The following is a 17,705-nucleotide window of genomic DNA, read 5'->3' as shown; positions in this document are numbered from 1 at the left end:
GACATTATGGAGTTTAAAAAGAGTTGTGAATGCGTATAAATGAAGAACTTGGAAAAGGGAAGACATTTGGTTAATTCTGAAGAACGTACTCACAAAAAACGGACTTCATGGCACAAATGGAAGTAATATTTAATAAGACGGGGGATTTTGCAACAATTGACCTTCGTTATCATCACACCTGCACTGGTGAGTCATTTTTGAAATTATAAGAGATGATTTACTTGTTTAGTGTCATGCACCATTAACAGGTGCTCAATGCACGTGAACATTTTGTCACGTGAGAAGGAAATCACGTTTAAACGTGATTTTTATCTTGAAGCAGCAGTCCGCTTCCATATTTATTTGTCTTTGGATACATATTAGTATAGTATATATAACGCTAGATGTCTTAAAGGGGAATTGTAAGTAACTAGAGGCCATCTTGTGTAGGAGATTCTTTGCCGGGTACTATTTTAGCATACGGATTGCCAGCATAAAATGATCATTGACCGACGTCCAATCCATTTGGACAGGGGGGGTTGGCAGCGACCGAAAGATCAAATGCTCAATTTAACAAGAGAATAAAAAGAAACAAAAGAAAATAAGATGTTTAAAAAAAGTTCATTAGTAATGCAAAAAGGACCAAATTTGAACTAAGTCCTCTTTATTTGGAAATGTTTAAATATTTGGATTTAATTTTCAATTTTTATTTTTCTATCATTTTTTATTTGATATTTTTAGCGTCCTAATACTATTTGAAAGTACTATGTATTCTTCCAAAATGCTTCATGTCCATTTAAATGCAAATTCAGGGATCAAAGAGTTAATCATATATAAATTAATATTCTTAGTAGAACAAATTGCGTTTTTTTGAATGATTATATTTGTCGATACTTTACAATTGTCTTGCATGGAGTGCACGTATACTTGCGTAACGGGGGGCCTACTTGCTATCTATAGGGACATCGAAAGGCCGATAGGTGGTATTACCATAGCATTTAGAATCCCACGAATATAGCAAATCTGGCGCCACCTACTGGGCAAAATACACATCGCAAGAACAGGTCAGTTTATAGCGAAAAGAGACATGCAAAATGTCAATAGAAGGTTCGCTGCGGTTTGGGCGATATATATCGTACGTCTGCCTACCGAACGACGCTAACGCAAAATGGCCGCCGTCGGCGCGTTTAAGACATCTAGCCTCACATATAGCGAGCGAGCGTCCGGGCTACGGCGGCGGCCGGCGTTCAGTTGATTTTGGCCAGCGGTCGGCGAAAGAGTTGGCGGAAAGGCTTGGCGAGAACCTTGCCCACATTGGAGAAGAATTTGCCGGACGGCGGGGGGGCGCCTCCCCCGCCGCTCAGCGCCTGGAGCTGGAACTTGAGATGGGTGAACAGGGTGTCGTCAAAGTCCGGGTCCTGGACCAGCGAGGGCATCTCCAGGGACTCAAAGTCCTTGCAGAGCTCCCGGGCCACCGCCTGGATGACGCCGTCGTAGGTGTCCAAGTCGCCGAGGGCGGCGGCCATCTTGGGGCTGATCTCGTCCACCGCCCGCTCCGACAGCCGCTTGATGACGGGCAGGATGGCGGTGATCTTGGTGGCCGAGCGGCACTTCCAGGACAGGCGCATGAGCAGGGTGACCACCAGGGCGCTGAGCAGGCTCCTCATGTGGGCCTGGTGGAGGCTCCCGGTGGGGGAGGGGAGCGAGGGGGCGGGGCCGGCCAGACCGGCGCGCCCGCCACGCGATGCTCGCGAGGCGGCGGCGGCCGAGGCCGAGGCGGGGCCCTCGCCGCCGTCCTCGTCCCCGGGGCTCTTGCTCAGGTCGGAGATGAGCGAGTCGATCTCGTTGAGGGCCCCCGACACCTCCACCCGGCTCTTGGCGTTGACGCGCAGAACCTTGAGCCACAGGTGCAACTGCTGCATGTACTTCTTGATGGTGTCGTCGGTGATGGCGTAGAGCACGTTGCAGTAGGCGTGCTGCTTGACCGACATGCCGCCGTCCTCCTGCGCCGCCATCAGGTGCTCGTAGACGGTGTCGGTCAGCTGGCGGCGCTCCTCCTCCGTGCACGTCTCGGGCTCCCAGTCCACCAGGTTGGAGGTCAAGCTGTCGAACTTGCTGCTCAGCTCGTCCTCGGAGAGCGGGCGCGAGGCCGAGCGCGAGGTCTTGCGCCCGCTGCCGGTGGCGCGCCGGCGCCCCGAGCTGCAGGTGGGCAGGCTGACCACGAAGGGCGGCTCCGACTTGGTGAACATGCTCTTCAGGCCCGCCATCATCTTCTGGAAGCGCGAGCGCCCCACCGTGTTGAGCGAGCTGCGCACCACCAGCTCGTCGCTGCGGGCCGACGACTTGGGCCGCGAGGAGAAGAAGCGCTTGACCTTGGCCAGCACGGCGCTCATGTCGATGCAGGGGTTGGCGAAGACCCGCGAGGAGGCCCCGTCGGCCGCCCGCCGCTGCAGCTGCACCATGGTCTGCACGATGTCCTCGGCGGCGGCGCTGGCGTCCTGCGAGCGCCGCGCCGCCTCCTCGCCCGGCTCCTCCCGGCCCTCCTTGGCCCACTTGAGCAGGATGGCGGCCACCGAGCGGGCGGCCGCCTCGGCGTCCACCGGCGTCAGGCCGCTCATGCGGTAGAAGCGCTGCGTCATCTTGCTCAGGTAGGACAGGCACTTGTGGGCGTGGTTGACCATCTCGTAGAGCGTGTTGACGTTGGACATGGAGGCGTTGACGTAGAGCTCCGACTGGCCCTCGTTGCCGCTCAGCGCCGAGCTCAGCACCGAGTTCATGCGCACGCTGGCCTCCTTCTCCACCAGCGCCGTGAAGGGCCGGGCGCCCACGAACTCCACCTCGGGGACGTCGGCGGCGGCGGCGAAGGTGCTCATCAGGCTGTCGCCCAGCTGCGGCGTGCAGCGCTCGATGGCGCTGCTCATCTCGTCGGGCGAGGCCCGCCCCTCCAGGTGCTCCACCAGCACCGGCACCACCAGCCGCAGCACCTCGGTGGCCACCGTCTGCACGATCTCGCCGCACATGTCGGCCAGGATCATGTCCACGGCCGGGTCGCGCACGCCCGCCGCCAGCAGGGCCCAGTGGGCCGGCGTGATCTTCAAAAAGTGTTTCTCCGTCAGGGACAGCAGGACCTGGCTGGAGATGTACGTGGAGTCGCTGTCCATCTCGACGCGAGCCGCTGGGCGTCCGCTCGGGCGGAGGCGGGGTCGGGCTCGGGGTCGGGGCGGCTGTCTCCCCCCCAAAAAACTGAAAAGGTTAAAAAAAAAACACAGCCGATCGAGCGCCGCCCCGCCAGGGCGCCTTCCGCCGCGATGTCGTGTTTGATGTCGACGTGACGTCGCTTCTCGATTAAACGTGATGTCGTGTTTGTGACAAACGCGCCTTTGAGGGGGCGGGTCCCCCCGAGGTCTGCCGTTGTAACGGATGCCGCCCTTATTTTCTTTTTTTTAACCGACGTTAACGGGAGCTGGCCCCCGAATGGGGCAAGTAGCGCCGCAACCTAAAAACGTCCAGTGTAAAGGCTGTGTGTATTTTTTCTTTTTTTAGGTTTCCAATGATCTGTTCGCACTTGCGAAAAGTGAGTTTGAAGACGCAGCCATCTACGTCCATCCCCATCAATGGCGGTGAAACGTGTGTTTTACTGGATCTGTTGAGTTAAATGCGGAAAAAGCAACCTGTCGCTAGTAGTTTCGGGACATGGACCAACCATCCCCGGGGTCCACCGGGGGTGCGGGAGCCACTACAGGGAGCGCCTTGACCACGAGCCAAAAATACAAAATAAATTCAAATGAACACTAGAAAAAAGCAACGCAATTTCCAGTCCAACACGAATGTTTATGTTTGGTGGCTGTATCTATCCTGCGCATGCGCCAGTCACCGGCCGGCTTCAATGGCAAAGTACGACAGATTCAAGGAGAAAAATTGCAGCCTTTTCTTAAGAACTTTTAATGAAAAAAATGGAAACGTTTTTACCATGTATTGACAAGTGTACAACATTTAAAGAAAAAAATGGGAAGAATATCACACAGAGAAATAAAACACATGTTGTTCTCCATTTGTCCACAAGGGCGCGCCAATGTTCCGCAGCAAGCCCAAGCGGATGGAGGCCGACCTCTCCAAACCTCTCCCCGGCCATGACAGCTTCCTGCCGGGCTGGGCCGGGCCGGGCCGGGGCGAGGCTTGGCCCCTCCACACTCACATCGGGATGAGCCCAGTCGCCGAGGGGGAGTCGAGCTGGTCGGCATGACGACTACCGCACGTCCTCGCTGCTCCATTTGAGGTCGTTGAAGAGCGAATGCGCATTCTGGTAAGTGTGACGCATTTGTTTTTTACTCGCAAGAAGTTCAACCTTGCTGTGTTTTTTTTCTTTTTCCGTGCTCGTTCGCTAAGTCCTTCAACGTGTCACTTATGTGGAATAACGTCATGACGTAGGTACTGCCATGGAAATTTTGGCTAGTTTTACGTGTGCACGCCTTTTAGTCAATGCCAGACTTTTGGTGATAAACACTCGCCCACTCATTTTATTTACTAGAAGGTCATGTTTCATTTGGCATAGGTGCAAAAGTGGGGCTTTGCAGAGGATTAAAGGCTGGGTTTCGAACATGACGTGATGTCGGTTCCAGAATTGTGGCTACATACCACAAGGAGCTTGACGTCACTTTCTAAAGTGAAATAAGAGCGATTAGTCAACGTTTTGGAGTGCAGCGGAATTTATAGTTTGGTTTCAGACCGCTTTAATCGTGTGTTAATCGAGGAAAAGTTGCTAGTTTTGTTCGTAAAGCGTGGAATGGCGATGCAAGTTGAATGACGTCGCAAGTTAAATGACGTCACTGGAAATGGGAATTCGGCTTTTTATTTTGAAAAAATAAAAATAAATGACAACGTCCGCAGTATCACTTTTTAGCTGTTGTTGTTTAAGTTTTATGCAATTGCAATACTTCCATGACTTTTTTTCGTTGCTATTTCCTTACAAGGAGGGATTTTTTCCCCCTCCAAGGATTCATGAGTCATATTTTTTTGTTTAGTTATTTGGGTCATGTCACGTGATTTAAACCAGCCTTTTCTAAGACGAAAACATGTATTTTACTGTCATCGGGAGAATTATGTTGCAAGATTAAGTCAAAGTTTAAAGAGGGGAGAAAAGCAACAACTGAGTTTTCCCATTTTGGGATGAACACATCACGTAAACAAATTAGTGGGAGAGACATTTTTTTTAACTCTTCATGTGCCATTGACGTCCAATTTGTATGAAGTCGGGATGTTCCTGATCAGAAATTGAATCGGAATCAGGTCCAAAAAAAGATGGGGTTCTTTATATGTTTTGCTATGACAGTTAATGTAACCAAATGATCCATAAATATAATAAAAAAATGTATAAATAAATAGATTATTTTGACACTATTGAAACAAACCTTGAAGTAAAAAAAAAAAGTCCAACAAATCACCCCTAAAAAGCTTTATTACATTACTTGTTATTACTAGTTTAACCATTTCTGTAAAATACATGATTTACATGCTTTTTTGCAACCATATTTTGGTGTTGCACATGATTTTTTTCTCAGAATCACCCTTTAACATGATAATAATTTTGCAAAAGCTCTATTTAAATTGGGTGGACAACTACTTATACTACTTAATACATTCATTGGCTGCCGCCTTCCACTTGGACGTCAGCTAATGATAAACTTATGTGCTACATTAGCGAATACGATTCACTTACTGGTTTTGTGCCAGCCTATGGGCTAAATGCTTCCTGTTTTTCAAAGTAAAAGTGGTCGGGAATGAGGTAGGCAGAATGGCCTTGTCGGTAAATGTGTTGTTTTGTCTTCGCAAAGGGGAGATGAGTAACAGCGGGACGCCAGCCCCGGATGGACGGGCCCCGACGCCCCAAAGGGCGCCCTCGCCCTCGGCCGGCCCCCCGCCGGAAGAGCCCTCGGCCGGGCTCGGCCCGTCCCTGACGGACGTGGCGGAGATGTGGATGAAGTTCGGCAAGACCTTCGCCACCATCCTGCCCATCTACATCCTGGGCTACTTGGAGTTTAGCTTCAGCTGGGTCCTCATCGGACTGGCCGCCCTTTTCTACTGGCGGCGAGCCCACGGCGACCGGGACCACCATGTCAATCGTGCGCTGGCCTTCCTGGAGCACCGGGACGTCGACGTCAAGAAGGTCCTGCCCACCACCGAGCTGCCGCCGTGGGTGAGTCGTCTTTTGCCATCTGTCCGCTTCCTGTTCATCCGAGAATGTTTTTTTCCAGCTTCCTGTTATGATAGGTGGCCCCGCCCCATTCTCAACGAGTAACCGGCGAGTTATTTTATCAGATTGAATCAAAATGGCCGACTTCCTGTTAAATTCTGGGCATATCGCGTTCATCCCGATGTCTCCGCCCTTTTTCCTGTCCGTCAATTTTGGAATTTTCCCTAAAGCCGCAGCTGGGGCACATTTTGGTGCATTCTGTTGTTTTTGGTATACGTTCGGGACCGCCCACTTTGGTTTTCATCAATTCAACGAGCGTCAGGGGCTACCGTTTTAATTTTACAGCCTAAAATAATAATAATAATAATAATAATCGGACATAGGCCCTGTCGTCATTATCAACAACCAAAAAGCCTACTTGTCATCACACCCAGAAACTGCATGTGACGAAATTGGTGGTGCTTCTCCATGAGCTCCATAAGCTGCTTTTACTCGGCAAAAGACCTAAATAAGTGATATATACGGAATGGTTGACTTACTTTTAAATTTGGGTCAGATTTTGTGCATCCTGTCGTGTTTGACTTTGGTTTGCTCCGCCCACTTTCAATTCCTTCAATTAAACTAGTGCTAGGGTTAGTTTTAATTGTAAGACTTTGGAATTCATCTTAAAAGGGCTGGCTTACTTAAAAATGTCAGATTTTCTGTAAATTTTGTTGCAAATTTTGGTGCATTCTGTTGTTTTTGGTATACGTTTGGGACCGCCCACTTTGGTTTTTGTCAATTCAATTTGCGTGGGCGGGGCTACGACGCCCGTCTCGTGAGGCCACGGGCGGGGCGAGAATGGCAACAATGCAGAGGAACGTAACAGCGAGAGGGCAACGAGTGTACGATCTTCAAAGCTGTCAAACAAATAATAATTGGCCTTTCGTGTCGTTGAGCGGGCTTTTTTGGCATAAGCTAGTTTCATTGAAAATGGAGAAATGACTTTGAATGTAGTGTTCAATTGAGTGTTAAGACCTACTGTATGCATGCATGTACATCTATGTGTATGTATATATGTGCTAATGTGTGTGTGTGTGTATGTATATGTATAGGTGTATGTACACGTATGTGTATATGTATGTATTTATATATATATATGTATGTACGTATGTATGTATGTATGTGTGTATGTATGTATGTATGTACTTAATGATGTTGATAACATCTACTAGGTGAATATATATATATATATATATATATATATATATATATATATATATATATATATATATATATATATATATATATATACACACCAATATGGTGTAGTAAATATCACGATACTTTGTATCCTAATCGTTTAGTGATATGTTTCCGCCAAAAATCAATTTATCGTTTGATAAATATAGCATTGTTTTGTAAAGGAATCAATAGAAAATTTCCACGAGACCAAAATGTTGACCAAATGCATGACATCTTTGGAGCATATCTCTGATTTGAACCTTTATTTTAAAACTAAAGCAACATTAACTTACTTATTACCTATCTATTTATGTCTGAAATGCCTTTCCTATTCCTGCATCCTCACCCTCTTGCTACTGTGACAACGAAATTTCCCAAATACGGGATGAATAAATTTATCCAATCCAATCCAAGTCCATAAGAACAACAACAACGGGAACACTCAAAAGGACCCAAAATCACGACCCCATTTCTGACGGCGGACCTCCCCAGTAAAACGAACTTTGACTTTGTCCTCACAGGTTCATTATCCGGACGTGGAGAGAGTGGAGTGGCTCAATAAGGTAACTCGCTCGTCATTTTTTGTAGTCCCCGTACGGCAGGAAGTGGAAATGGAGGTCGTGTCATTTCCTGGCAGACGGTGAAGCAGATGTGGCCGTTCATCTGCCAGTTTGTGGACAAGTTGTTCCGGGACAGCATCGAGCCGGCGGTCCGGGGGGCCAGCCCCTACCTGGCCTCCTTCAGCTTCTCCAAGATCGACATGGGGGACAAGGTGGGCGTCGGCCGGCGGCGTCGACCAATGCTGTCGCTTGCCCTGAGCGCTCATCTTTTTTTTCCGCAGCCTATCCGGGTGAACGGCGTCAAGGTTTACACGGAGAATGTGGACAAGAGGCAGGTTATCATGGACTTGCAGATCAGGTGGGACATTCACGTTAGCGTCCAAAAATCCTATTGGCTAGTGGCGTACAAAAGTAAAGCTCAATATGATTTCATATTTAAAAAAAAAAAAAATTTTTTTTCCATTGTTCAATCTCGCCAGGAAATACAAAACAGGAAATCAACTATTAGTCACGTGTTGCTTTTAGCTAACCGCTTGGAACAACTGACGTATCGTTGAAAAGGAAGTGAGCGCGCGCTACTTTCAAAATGATTGAGCGTTATGACAACGTGCAAAATGTCAATATTATTTATATTTTGTAAAAGGAATCGTCATGGGAAGTTAAAAAGAAAAATCCTTTGGTGGTTTTATTTTCTCAGTATCATTTACATTTTTGATCAAATCAGGTTTTTACAGTAATCCCTCGAATATTGCGATTAATGTAAACCCTAACCCCTGCCTGCGATAATCGAAAAATCGCCAAGTAGAGTCACCCCTATTATAAAATAATCCTTTTTTGGGGGCATAATTAATAGTGGGAAAAAATCGTAGTGAATTCGCAATAATCAAGGGATTACTGTACTTTTTTTTGCAGTTTTGCGGGCAACACGGAGATCGATGTAGACGTCAAGAAGTACTACTGCAGGGGGGGAATCAAGAGCATCCAGGTAAGCAGCCATCTGGTCTTCTGGCCACTTTTTTGTCTTTGAAAACGCAAAATGACAGCGCCTTGTCTTGCAGCTTCACGGCGTGATGCGGGTGGTGATGGAGCCTCTCCTGGGAGACATGCCGCTGATCGGGGCGCTCTCCGTCTTCTTCCTCCAAAAACCCGTAAGTCCCACGTTGATGATGTCAACCCGTAAGTCCCACGTTGATGATGTCATTCCATCGAGTTCGTTGCCAGATATACAGATGTGAGATGTCAATTCCACAGTTAAAATGGCCAGCCAAAAATAAGAGCTTTCAACATTTTTATTTTTATTTCATGTTAATTGCTGAAAAAAAACATTGCTTTTAAAAAAAATAATTTTGATACAAAATGCATATGAAGTAGTTTGGTAAAAACGGACATAGTCAACTATGGAAGATCCGTACTATTTGGCAGCTCTTTTTTTTCTAGCATAGAGCTGTAATTTGAGCCAATCACGGCTCTGATCGATATCGACATGAGAATGTGCAAAAGATGAGTCACAGATGTTCTCCAAATGTGTCTTTCAGCTATTGGACATCAACTGGACGGGTCTAACCAACATACTAGACATTCCTGGGCTCAAGTATGTGATTCTTTTTGTTTTTGTTTTTGTTTTGTTCCCTTGTCGCCACTTGCTTAGCTGGAATTTACCATTTATTTTGAACTCTGACGGCCCTGAGAGATGTCCAATCGCGTGGGCATTTCATTTAAAGTGGTAGAGCTAACAACCTTGGAGGGCTGACACTGAGAAATAAGCGCCCGCGAGGAGACGAGCGGCGTTTCCCGCTGGCTTCCTGTTTGTTTTCACCCCAGAGCGACCGGCCGCTCCTGCCGTTCTTCTCTGGAAATGTCGCCTTCCCCGTCTGACGGGTTTTTTTTGGGGCTTCGGTGGCGCGCGCAGACGAGCGTGCGCGCGGTCGGGCGGTTGACTTGCCCCGGCCACGCCCTTTTTTTCACTTTCAGACTTGGCGTGGCGCGAGTAAGTGTGATTGTGGGCGTTTCCCTTGTGGAATGCGCGTTCTCGTGCCAAGGGAACACACCTAGCATAGAATGAATGTACGTGCCGACTCTTGATTGCGGTAGGGAGAGAATTTGGAATAACCGCGCTGCCCCCTGCTGGACATTGGGTGCCACTTCAGAGGCAGAAAATCCATAGCTTTCGTTTTTGGGAGGAATGAGAAACGGTGACGCACAATCTGCTGAAATGTCAGCTAACTATTGAGTAGTCTTTATTCCGGTTGATATTGGGTCACCGCAATACATTTCTGGGCCACTTCCTGTTTATTGACGCAAAATGTAATAAGAAGCGACCTGCGCGTGCCCCAAAATCAACAGGAAGGGACCCAGAATGGACAAAAATCAACAGGAAATGACCTGCAATGCTTCAAAATTGACCGCCATGATCCGTTTGAAGTGGGAGGGATGGCAGCAAATGAACAAATCTTCATGATAAACTTGTTTCAAATCACAAAAAGCTGAAAAGAGCTTCTTAAAAAAAATCTAGTTATTGTTATATTCAGTCAATTGGACGCCCTCTGTTGGTTTGAAGTGGGAGGGATGGCAGCAAATGAACAAATCTTCATGATAAACTCGTTTCAAATCACAAAAGAAGGTTGAAGAGCTTTAAAAAAAATCTGGTTATTGTTATATTAGGTCAATTGGACGCCCTCTGTTGGTTTGAAGTGGGAGGGATGGCAGCAAATGAACAAATCTTCATGATAAACTCGTTTCAAATCACAAAAGAAAGTTGAAAAGAGCTGAAAAAAATCTGGTTATTGTTATATTAGGTCAATTTGACGCCCTCTGTCGGCCACACTGCGAATTGCATGGAAAAGGTCTGTTTACGGTGATGACGGCGTTCAAAATGTAAAACGTTTCAAGCGCTGTATTGCTTCTCCCGTCCAGCGGCCTGTGCGACAACCTGATCCAGGACATCATCGCCGGCATCCTGGTGCTCCCCAACCGCATCAGCATCCCGCTGGTGGGCGAGGCCCAGCTGGAGCAGCTCCTCTTCCCCATCCCCCAAGTACGACAAAAGCCCCCACACTCCTATGATCTCCCACGCTAACCCGCCGCCTCCTTCAGGGCATCTTGCGTATCCACTTCCTGGAGGGCCAGGACCTCCTGGGCAAGGACAAGTTCCTGGGCGGTCTCATCAAGGGCAAGTCGGACCCCTACGGCGTCATCCGGGTGGGAACCGAGCTTTTCCAGAGCAAAGTCATCCACGACACGGTCAACCCCAGGTGGAACGCCGTCTACGAGGTGAGGCCACGGCGAAGGGGCGGGCTTTGGGGCGGCGCCGCCGCTCACCCCCCCCGGCTGGCGCCTGGCAGGCCAAAGTGATGGACCCCGACGGGCAGAATGTGGAGGTGCAACTGTACGACGAAGACACCGACAAAGACGACAAGCTGGGGAGGTAACGCTACGTTTGTCGCGAGGAGACGTCCAATGAGAGGGAGGCTGATTTGCTTCCGTTTCCATCCTTCCAGCGTCACCATCGACGTGGACGAGGTGGCCAAGGAGCGTAAAGTGGACGAGGTGAGTGGGCTGATGCATCTATAAATGGATGAAGTCATTACAGTGGTACCTCGAGATACGAGCTTAATCCGTTCCGGAACTGAGCTCGTATGACGAGATTCTCGTAACTCCAGCGGACGTTTTCCATTGAAATGAATGGAAAACAAATGAATTGGTTCAAGCCCTCTGAAAAAACACCAAAAACAGGATATTGGATTGGAAAAATGTTTTATTTCTTCTCATTCGCCATCTATGAACAAAGTAACACATAACTAGTGGTTTAATAGTAATAAAATGTGTTTAATCTAACTAAAATTGGGCAGATTTCGCCGACGGGAGACAGAGACGTTTGGGGGTGGTGGGGGTGGGTCGTTTAATTTCCAGGACAACGCACTCGTAAACGGAACAAACACATTTAAATTAACTTGGATTAATATATACAGACACTCAAACATACGTTTCATGTAAGTTTACACAAAACTGAATTCTAATTTTGTCGTAATCTTTTGTTACCTTGGTTTTCCGGGTTGGCGGTTTGCCATGCCTCCACCCACCCTCACGTTTGCTATCGATGGGCTGTTTGCTGTTGTACTATTCCCTTCAAAATATTCCCAAAATGATGCACACAAATGTCCTCACAATAGGATAACGCACGACCACTTGCCAACGACAAATAGTCTTTAAAGAACGATCGCGGGAGCTTCTTTCCTTAGAAAAAATAACAGTAAATACAATAGTTGCGCTTACCCACATATTGATTGTGGGTAATGAAGTTTTATTCTGAGAAAGGTTGCCATTGCCTATGGGTGTTGTGTGCACGAGTGTACTTCATTACCCAGAAAGCCCTCTTTTTGCCCGCGCATGCGCGTTGTGCGTTTCCTGGTCTTAGGAGAAACTCGTATGAATTAATCGTTCCGTGCTCGTAAATATTGTTATACACGAAAGATATGCAAAAAAGACCTGGCTTGGTCGCATCACGAAATTTTGATCGCATGACGGGCGAATTGTTCGATCGAAATTTCCACCGTAAGACGAGAATTTTGTATGACGAGCGGTCGTATGACGAGGTACCACTGTACTTATTTAAGTCACGATATGCAAATATTTCCCATTTTCTGTATGTTGTGTTTTCTTGCCCAGTGGTTCAGTCTGGACGACGTCGCCACCGGGAAGTTGCACCTGAGGCTGGAGTGGTTGTCTCTTTTGGCCACGCCCGACAAGCTGGACCAGGTGACATTTGGGGGTGACGTGTCACTTGAATTTCCCAAATACGGGATGAAAAAAGTTATCTCATCCAATCTAATCCGACCTCCCGACAGGCTCTGGCCGCCATTCGAACCAACCGCGGCAAGGCCAACGAGGGCCCCTCCTCGGCGCTGTTGGTGGTCTTCTTGGACTCGGCCAAACACCTCCCCGTGAGTGAAAAACCGCAAACGCTCAGAAAGAGAAATCTCCAATCTGACCTCTGTTGTTGTCGTTGATGGATTTCTGGCCATCGTTGGCGCTTTTGTAAAGCTTTTTTTGTTGTTGTTGTTGACGCAGGCCGGGAAGAAAGTGACCAGCGATCCCAGTCCTTTCGTCGAGCTTCGAGTGGGTCACAAGTCGGAAGAGAGCAAGGTGAGCCGAAAATATGATTTTTTTTCTTCTTCCAAAATCGGATCCGAATGCTTTATCTTGGACTTCTCGTGCCAGGAAAAAAACCCCAAATAAAACAAACCAAAAAAGGCCATTTAAAGGGTCACAGGTGCCCTGACCAATCGGGCGCGGCACCATTTTGACCCAATTGGCCCCGCCCCGTGCTCAATGCGCTTCCAGAAATAAATGCATCGATATATACTTTTATGTCCTTTTATATTTGTGATGTACAAAAAACGGGTACACGGTTGATTGGTCGCCGATCTTTTGGTCGCCGGTCTTTTGGTCGCCCGGAAGGTTATTGATAATTACCATTTAAAATCGTTGCTCAAATTCCCTAAATACAAACTGCAAATTATTATTTAGTCAGACTTAATGCCCTATTAATTATTAGGCTAAAGAAAAGCTCCAAATTTCCCGGACTTTTATTGTTTTTTGTTGGAGAACTTGTTAAGACCCTGACGGACGTATCTTCTTAAAGGGACAGCGCATGTACATACAAACTCTTATACTACAATCACATGTCAGCTCAGTGAAACTGCTCAGGGCCATTGTTGCCTTTTATTCATGCGTAGACCGTGTTGTTTTACCTTGTTTTGTCGCCGGTCTTTTGGTTGCCAGTTGTCGCGGTCGGGGCGACCAAAAGACCGGCGACCAAAAGACCGGCGACCAAAAGACCGGCGACCAAAAGACCGGCGACCAAAAGACCGGCGACCAAAAGACCGGCGACCAAAAGACAGTGACCAAAAGACCGGCGACCAATCGACCGCACACGCAAAAACCGCAATCATGATCTTAAAGTGGAAGCGCGTCAAAAACCCGTTTAGCTCCGAAACAAAGAAAGCCAACGACGGACTTTGCACATTTTGGTCTTTGGGAATGAAAGATGATGTGAGCGGGCGCGTTTGAATTGCAGACGCGCTACAAGACCGACGAGCCCGTGTGGGAAGAAGCCTTCACCTTCTTGATCCACAATCCCAGGATTCAAGATCTGGAAGTGGAGGTAAGGAAGGAGGATGGGTGGGAGGAAGGAAGGAAGGAAGGAGTTCAGCTCCCCTAACCTGTCCTTCCGTCCGTCAGGTGAAAGACGCCAAGCACGACGACTGCTCCTTGGGGACGCTCGTCGTACCCCTGAGCCGCCTGCTGGAGGCGCCGGACATGACGCTGCAGCAGCAGTTTCCCCTGCGCAACTCGGGACCCAGCAGCTGCCTCAAGATGAAGATGGCTCTGCGGGTACGGCCCATCCCAAATACTACCGCGTGATAAATTCTATGCTAGACGGATTGGACTTTTGCTCGGTGAAATTCGCGACAAAAGAATGTGTGAATAAACTCCCACGCAAGAAACTTTCATTTAGATTGGATTGAGTTTGTCACTGGTAGACTGTCCAATCCATTTGAACCGGGAAATTTGGCGCTTCGTTCATCCGCTGCCATCCCTCCCGCTTCCAATCCTTTGGACATCTATTAACGATAAACTCAGAAAAATTCACAGTAAAAGCAACTTGTGGCTTTCCATCTCGGTTCAAATGGATCGGACGTCTACTCGGTGGAATTCACGTGAACGTTTCTGACATTCACACATTCATTTGATGTGGTGTGGCTCCCACGAGATCGGACGTCCGTGACCGTCCTTGCGCTTTCAGGTGTTATGTCTGGAAGAAGAAGGAGAAGGCGGGGTCGCCCCCGGGGCCCAGCGGGACCGGACGCCGGCCCGGGGCGACCCCACGGAGCCGGCCGCCGACGCCATCCCGCGCTCGGCCTCCCAGGACGTCCTGAGGCGGCGGCAGCAGCAGCGGGACGGCGACGAGGGAACGCGGCAGAGGGAGCCCAGCTGGTCCCACTCGGGCTCGCAGCTTTTCCCGGAAGGGGCCGCCAAGGAGGCCACGCCCAGCATCGCCTCGGACATCTCCAACCCGTTGGCCGCTCAGGAGCTGCAACAGAGACTCCAGCAGATGAACAAGTAAGCGGGCGCTTTCTCCAAAATGGCGGTCCCTTCGAAGGGACCGCCATTTTGGACCCTCGGCGATGTACAAAAATCTCCTAAGCGGGGTGCCGTAGTTTAACGAGGAATTCGCAGTGCCATCAAAGACAGTGCACTGGCAAAATTGTCAGAATTGGTCGGAAATCGGGTTAAAAAAAGATTGTAAAAAAAGTTGTTGTGCGGCACCAAAATAAGGTTCGTAACAAATTGTTTAAATGTATTTTATTTCATCTATACTCTACTATCCAGCTAGTTCAGATTTTTTTTTTTTTAATATACCGCAAAGGTTTTGGCCCTTTTAAATATATATATATATATATATATATATATATATATATATATATATATATATATATATATATACTTCAAGGTTTCTTTCAAATGTGTCTAAATTGTCTCTATATTTTTTTATTTATGGATTATTTTGCTACCTTAACTCATCAAATAACAGCCAAAAAAAAGGGAAAACGCCATCTATGTTTACCCAATTCCGATCCTCCGAAAAAGACGCGATCGGGCCGAATTTCCGATCAATTCCCATCTAATCGTGGACGTCCCTGAAAATAATGACAGGAGTCTTTAAAAAGTCAACAATTGTCAGTCATTGGCTACGTGTCCTCTTTAAAAATCACCTGGCTATTTTGTTCATGTTTTAGTGGCTCTGGGCTCAACTACTTCCCCCTGGGTGAGATTCAACTGACTGTGGTACACAGCTCCCAGAAGAACAAGTTGGTGGTGACGGTGCACGCTTGCAGGTACCCCGCAACCACACGCAAACCACATCAAATCTGACCGTTTTCAAAATACACTGATACCCCTACTTACGAAATAGGACCCAACCATGACTTGTTCTGTAAGTTGGATTTTTCTTCCTTCTGCCGGCGTCCAGGAACCTGATCTCGTTCAGCGATCACGGCTCGGACCCGTACGTCCGCCTCTACTTGCTCCCTGACAAGCGGCGATCGGGACGTAGGAAATCTCACACGCTCAAGAAAACGCTCAACCCCGTTTACGAGCAGACGTGAGTGGCAGGTGGCGCCCTCTGGTGGCCGGAGGGTTTGGATACATTGTTTTTTTTGCTTGCGCTGGCCAGTTTCGAGTTCAGCGTGTCGTTGGTGGAGCTCCACAGGAGGACGCTGGACGTGGCCGTCAAGAACGGCGGAGGCCTGCTGTCCAGGCACAAAGGCCTTCTGGGAAAGGTATTTTTCTTTTTCTTTTTTGGCCTTCTGGGAAAGGTATTTTTCTTTTTCTTTTTTTCTCCCTACCAAAATTGTGCCACTCTAATGTTTGACGAAATGACGTTTTTGTCCGTCAGGCGTTGGTGAGTTTGAATCCCGAGGACACGGCCAAGGGTTGGACGCAATGGTCAGTTGGCATCCCGTCATCTCTCACAAAAGACAAAGAATTGTCATTATTTAGCTCATTAAATTTCAAATGTTAAATTAATTTTTTGATTGTGAACTCCAGGTATGATCTGAGTGAAGATGGCCACAGGAAGCCTCACCATCTTTAAAGTCTTAATCGTCCATCCATCCTGGAGCAGCCTGAAGAGCGCCCCTAGCGACCAAAAAAGGGAAATACCCATCTTTAGAAAAGATTTCAAAAATGAATATCATTTTTTGTAGATGTGTGCCATTGTGCTTAAAGAAGATTCCTTTTTATTTATTTTTTTATTTCTTTCGCGCGCCAGCCATCGAATTAGTTTTCGATACAAAATTTGTATTTTTCAATTTTCTTGGATGGGGAAACAAAAGCTGACATTTTGACCTTATTTTTGCCAATATTATGATTTGGATAAAAGTCATGAAGCCATAGAAACCAAAGATTTATTTTTCATGGATATAGCAATTTTGTTTAGCTTTAATTTGCAACGCTTGCCAAAGTTGTTCTGTCTTTGAAAATATCACAAAATGTTTTCCTACCGCATTTATTAGGAATAACACAATATATACATATAAACATTATAGCCAACTTGCATCCATCTGTAGATTTTGTCAAAATATGAATATGTATCATCATATTTAATGGCGATTTATATTTTTTTGTATTTCTTTTTTCATATATGTTCGAAGTAATATTAAGTTACTCATTGGCTGCCGTTTATCGCGATAGACGTCCAATCCATTTTGCGTAGGAGGGTCAAATTTAATTCATTCCCATCTTCCCATTCAAAATGGATTGGACGTGTATCGTCGTCACTGGCTTTAACGTTTTAAAGTTTAGATATTTACATGGTTTACTCACAGTCTTAACTTAAGTCAAGGTCATCATTAGTGTCTTATACTGAAATTTAGATTCTGTTGGAAACACTTTTCAAAGTAAGCCTGAACTCTGCTTTTATTTGAACGGGTCACTAAAAACGCTCCTTCCTTTTGTGCCTTAATAAGTTGCTGTGACCCACAAACAGCTTCCTTGTACTATAGACTTAAGAATGTTTTTTTTGTTTTTGGAATAAAGACAAGAAAATGACAATTTCTCTTTTATTTTCAGCTTGTGTTTTGTTATGGTGGCCAAATGAGTTCCATATTTCTGTAGATAACCTGACAGAAAAGCCTATAACTATAACGGCGTCTTCCTGTTTGACTTTTATTTTGACAGCTAGCTCCGGA

The 17,705-nt window shown here is 47.1% G+C and overlaps 1 protein-coding gene across 1 annotated transcript; it reads left to right on the top strand.

Annotated features, from left to right (window-relative positions):
* Nucleotides 1-15: 15 nt before the first annotated feature.
* Nucleotides 16-17,568, top strand: esyt2a (extended synaptotagmin-like protein 2a). Its single transcript, XM_077614883.1, has 24 exons — nucleotides 16-186; nucleotides 4,043-4,282; nucleotides 5,811-6,172; nucleotides 7,915-7,956; nucleotides 8,031-8,165; nucleotides 8,235-8,311; nucleotides 8,866-8,938; nucleotides 9,012-9,101; nucleotides 9,489-9,544; nucleotides 10,867-10,987; nucleotides 11,047-11,223; nucleotides 11,295-11,377; nucleotides 11,451-11,499; nucleotides 12,619-12,708; nucleotides 12,798-12,893; nucleotides 13,021-13,095; nucleotides 14,030-14,116; nucleotides 14,194-14,346; nucleotides 14,759-15,075; nucleotides 15,753-15,851; nucleotides 15,986-16,117; nucleotides 16,190-16,295; nucleotides 16,412-16,461; nucleotides 16,564-17,568. Exons 3-24 carry the CDS (start codon nucleotides 5,816-5,818, stop codon nucleotides 16,607-16,609), a joined length of 2,511 nt encoding a protein of 836 aa, XP_077471009.1. The 5' UTR covers nucleotides 16-186; nucleotides 4,043-4,282; nucleotides 5,811-5,815; the 3' UTR covers nucleotides 16,610-17,568.
* The last annotated feature ends 137 nt before the right edge of the window (nucleotides 17,569-17,705 follow it).

The sequence above is a fragment of the Stigmatopora argus genome, chromosome 12 (genome assembly GCF_051989625.1).
Source record: "Stigmatopora argus isolate UIUO_Sarg chromosome 12, RoL_Sarg_1.0, whole genome shotgun sequence".
NCBI lineage: Eukaryota > Metazoa > Chordata > Actinopteri > Syngnathiformes > Syngnathidae > Stigmatopora > Stigmatopora argus.
Note: the sequence above shows the minus strand (reverse complement) of the source record. Positions and strands in the feature narration are given on the sequence as shown.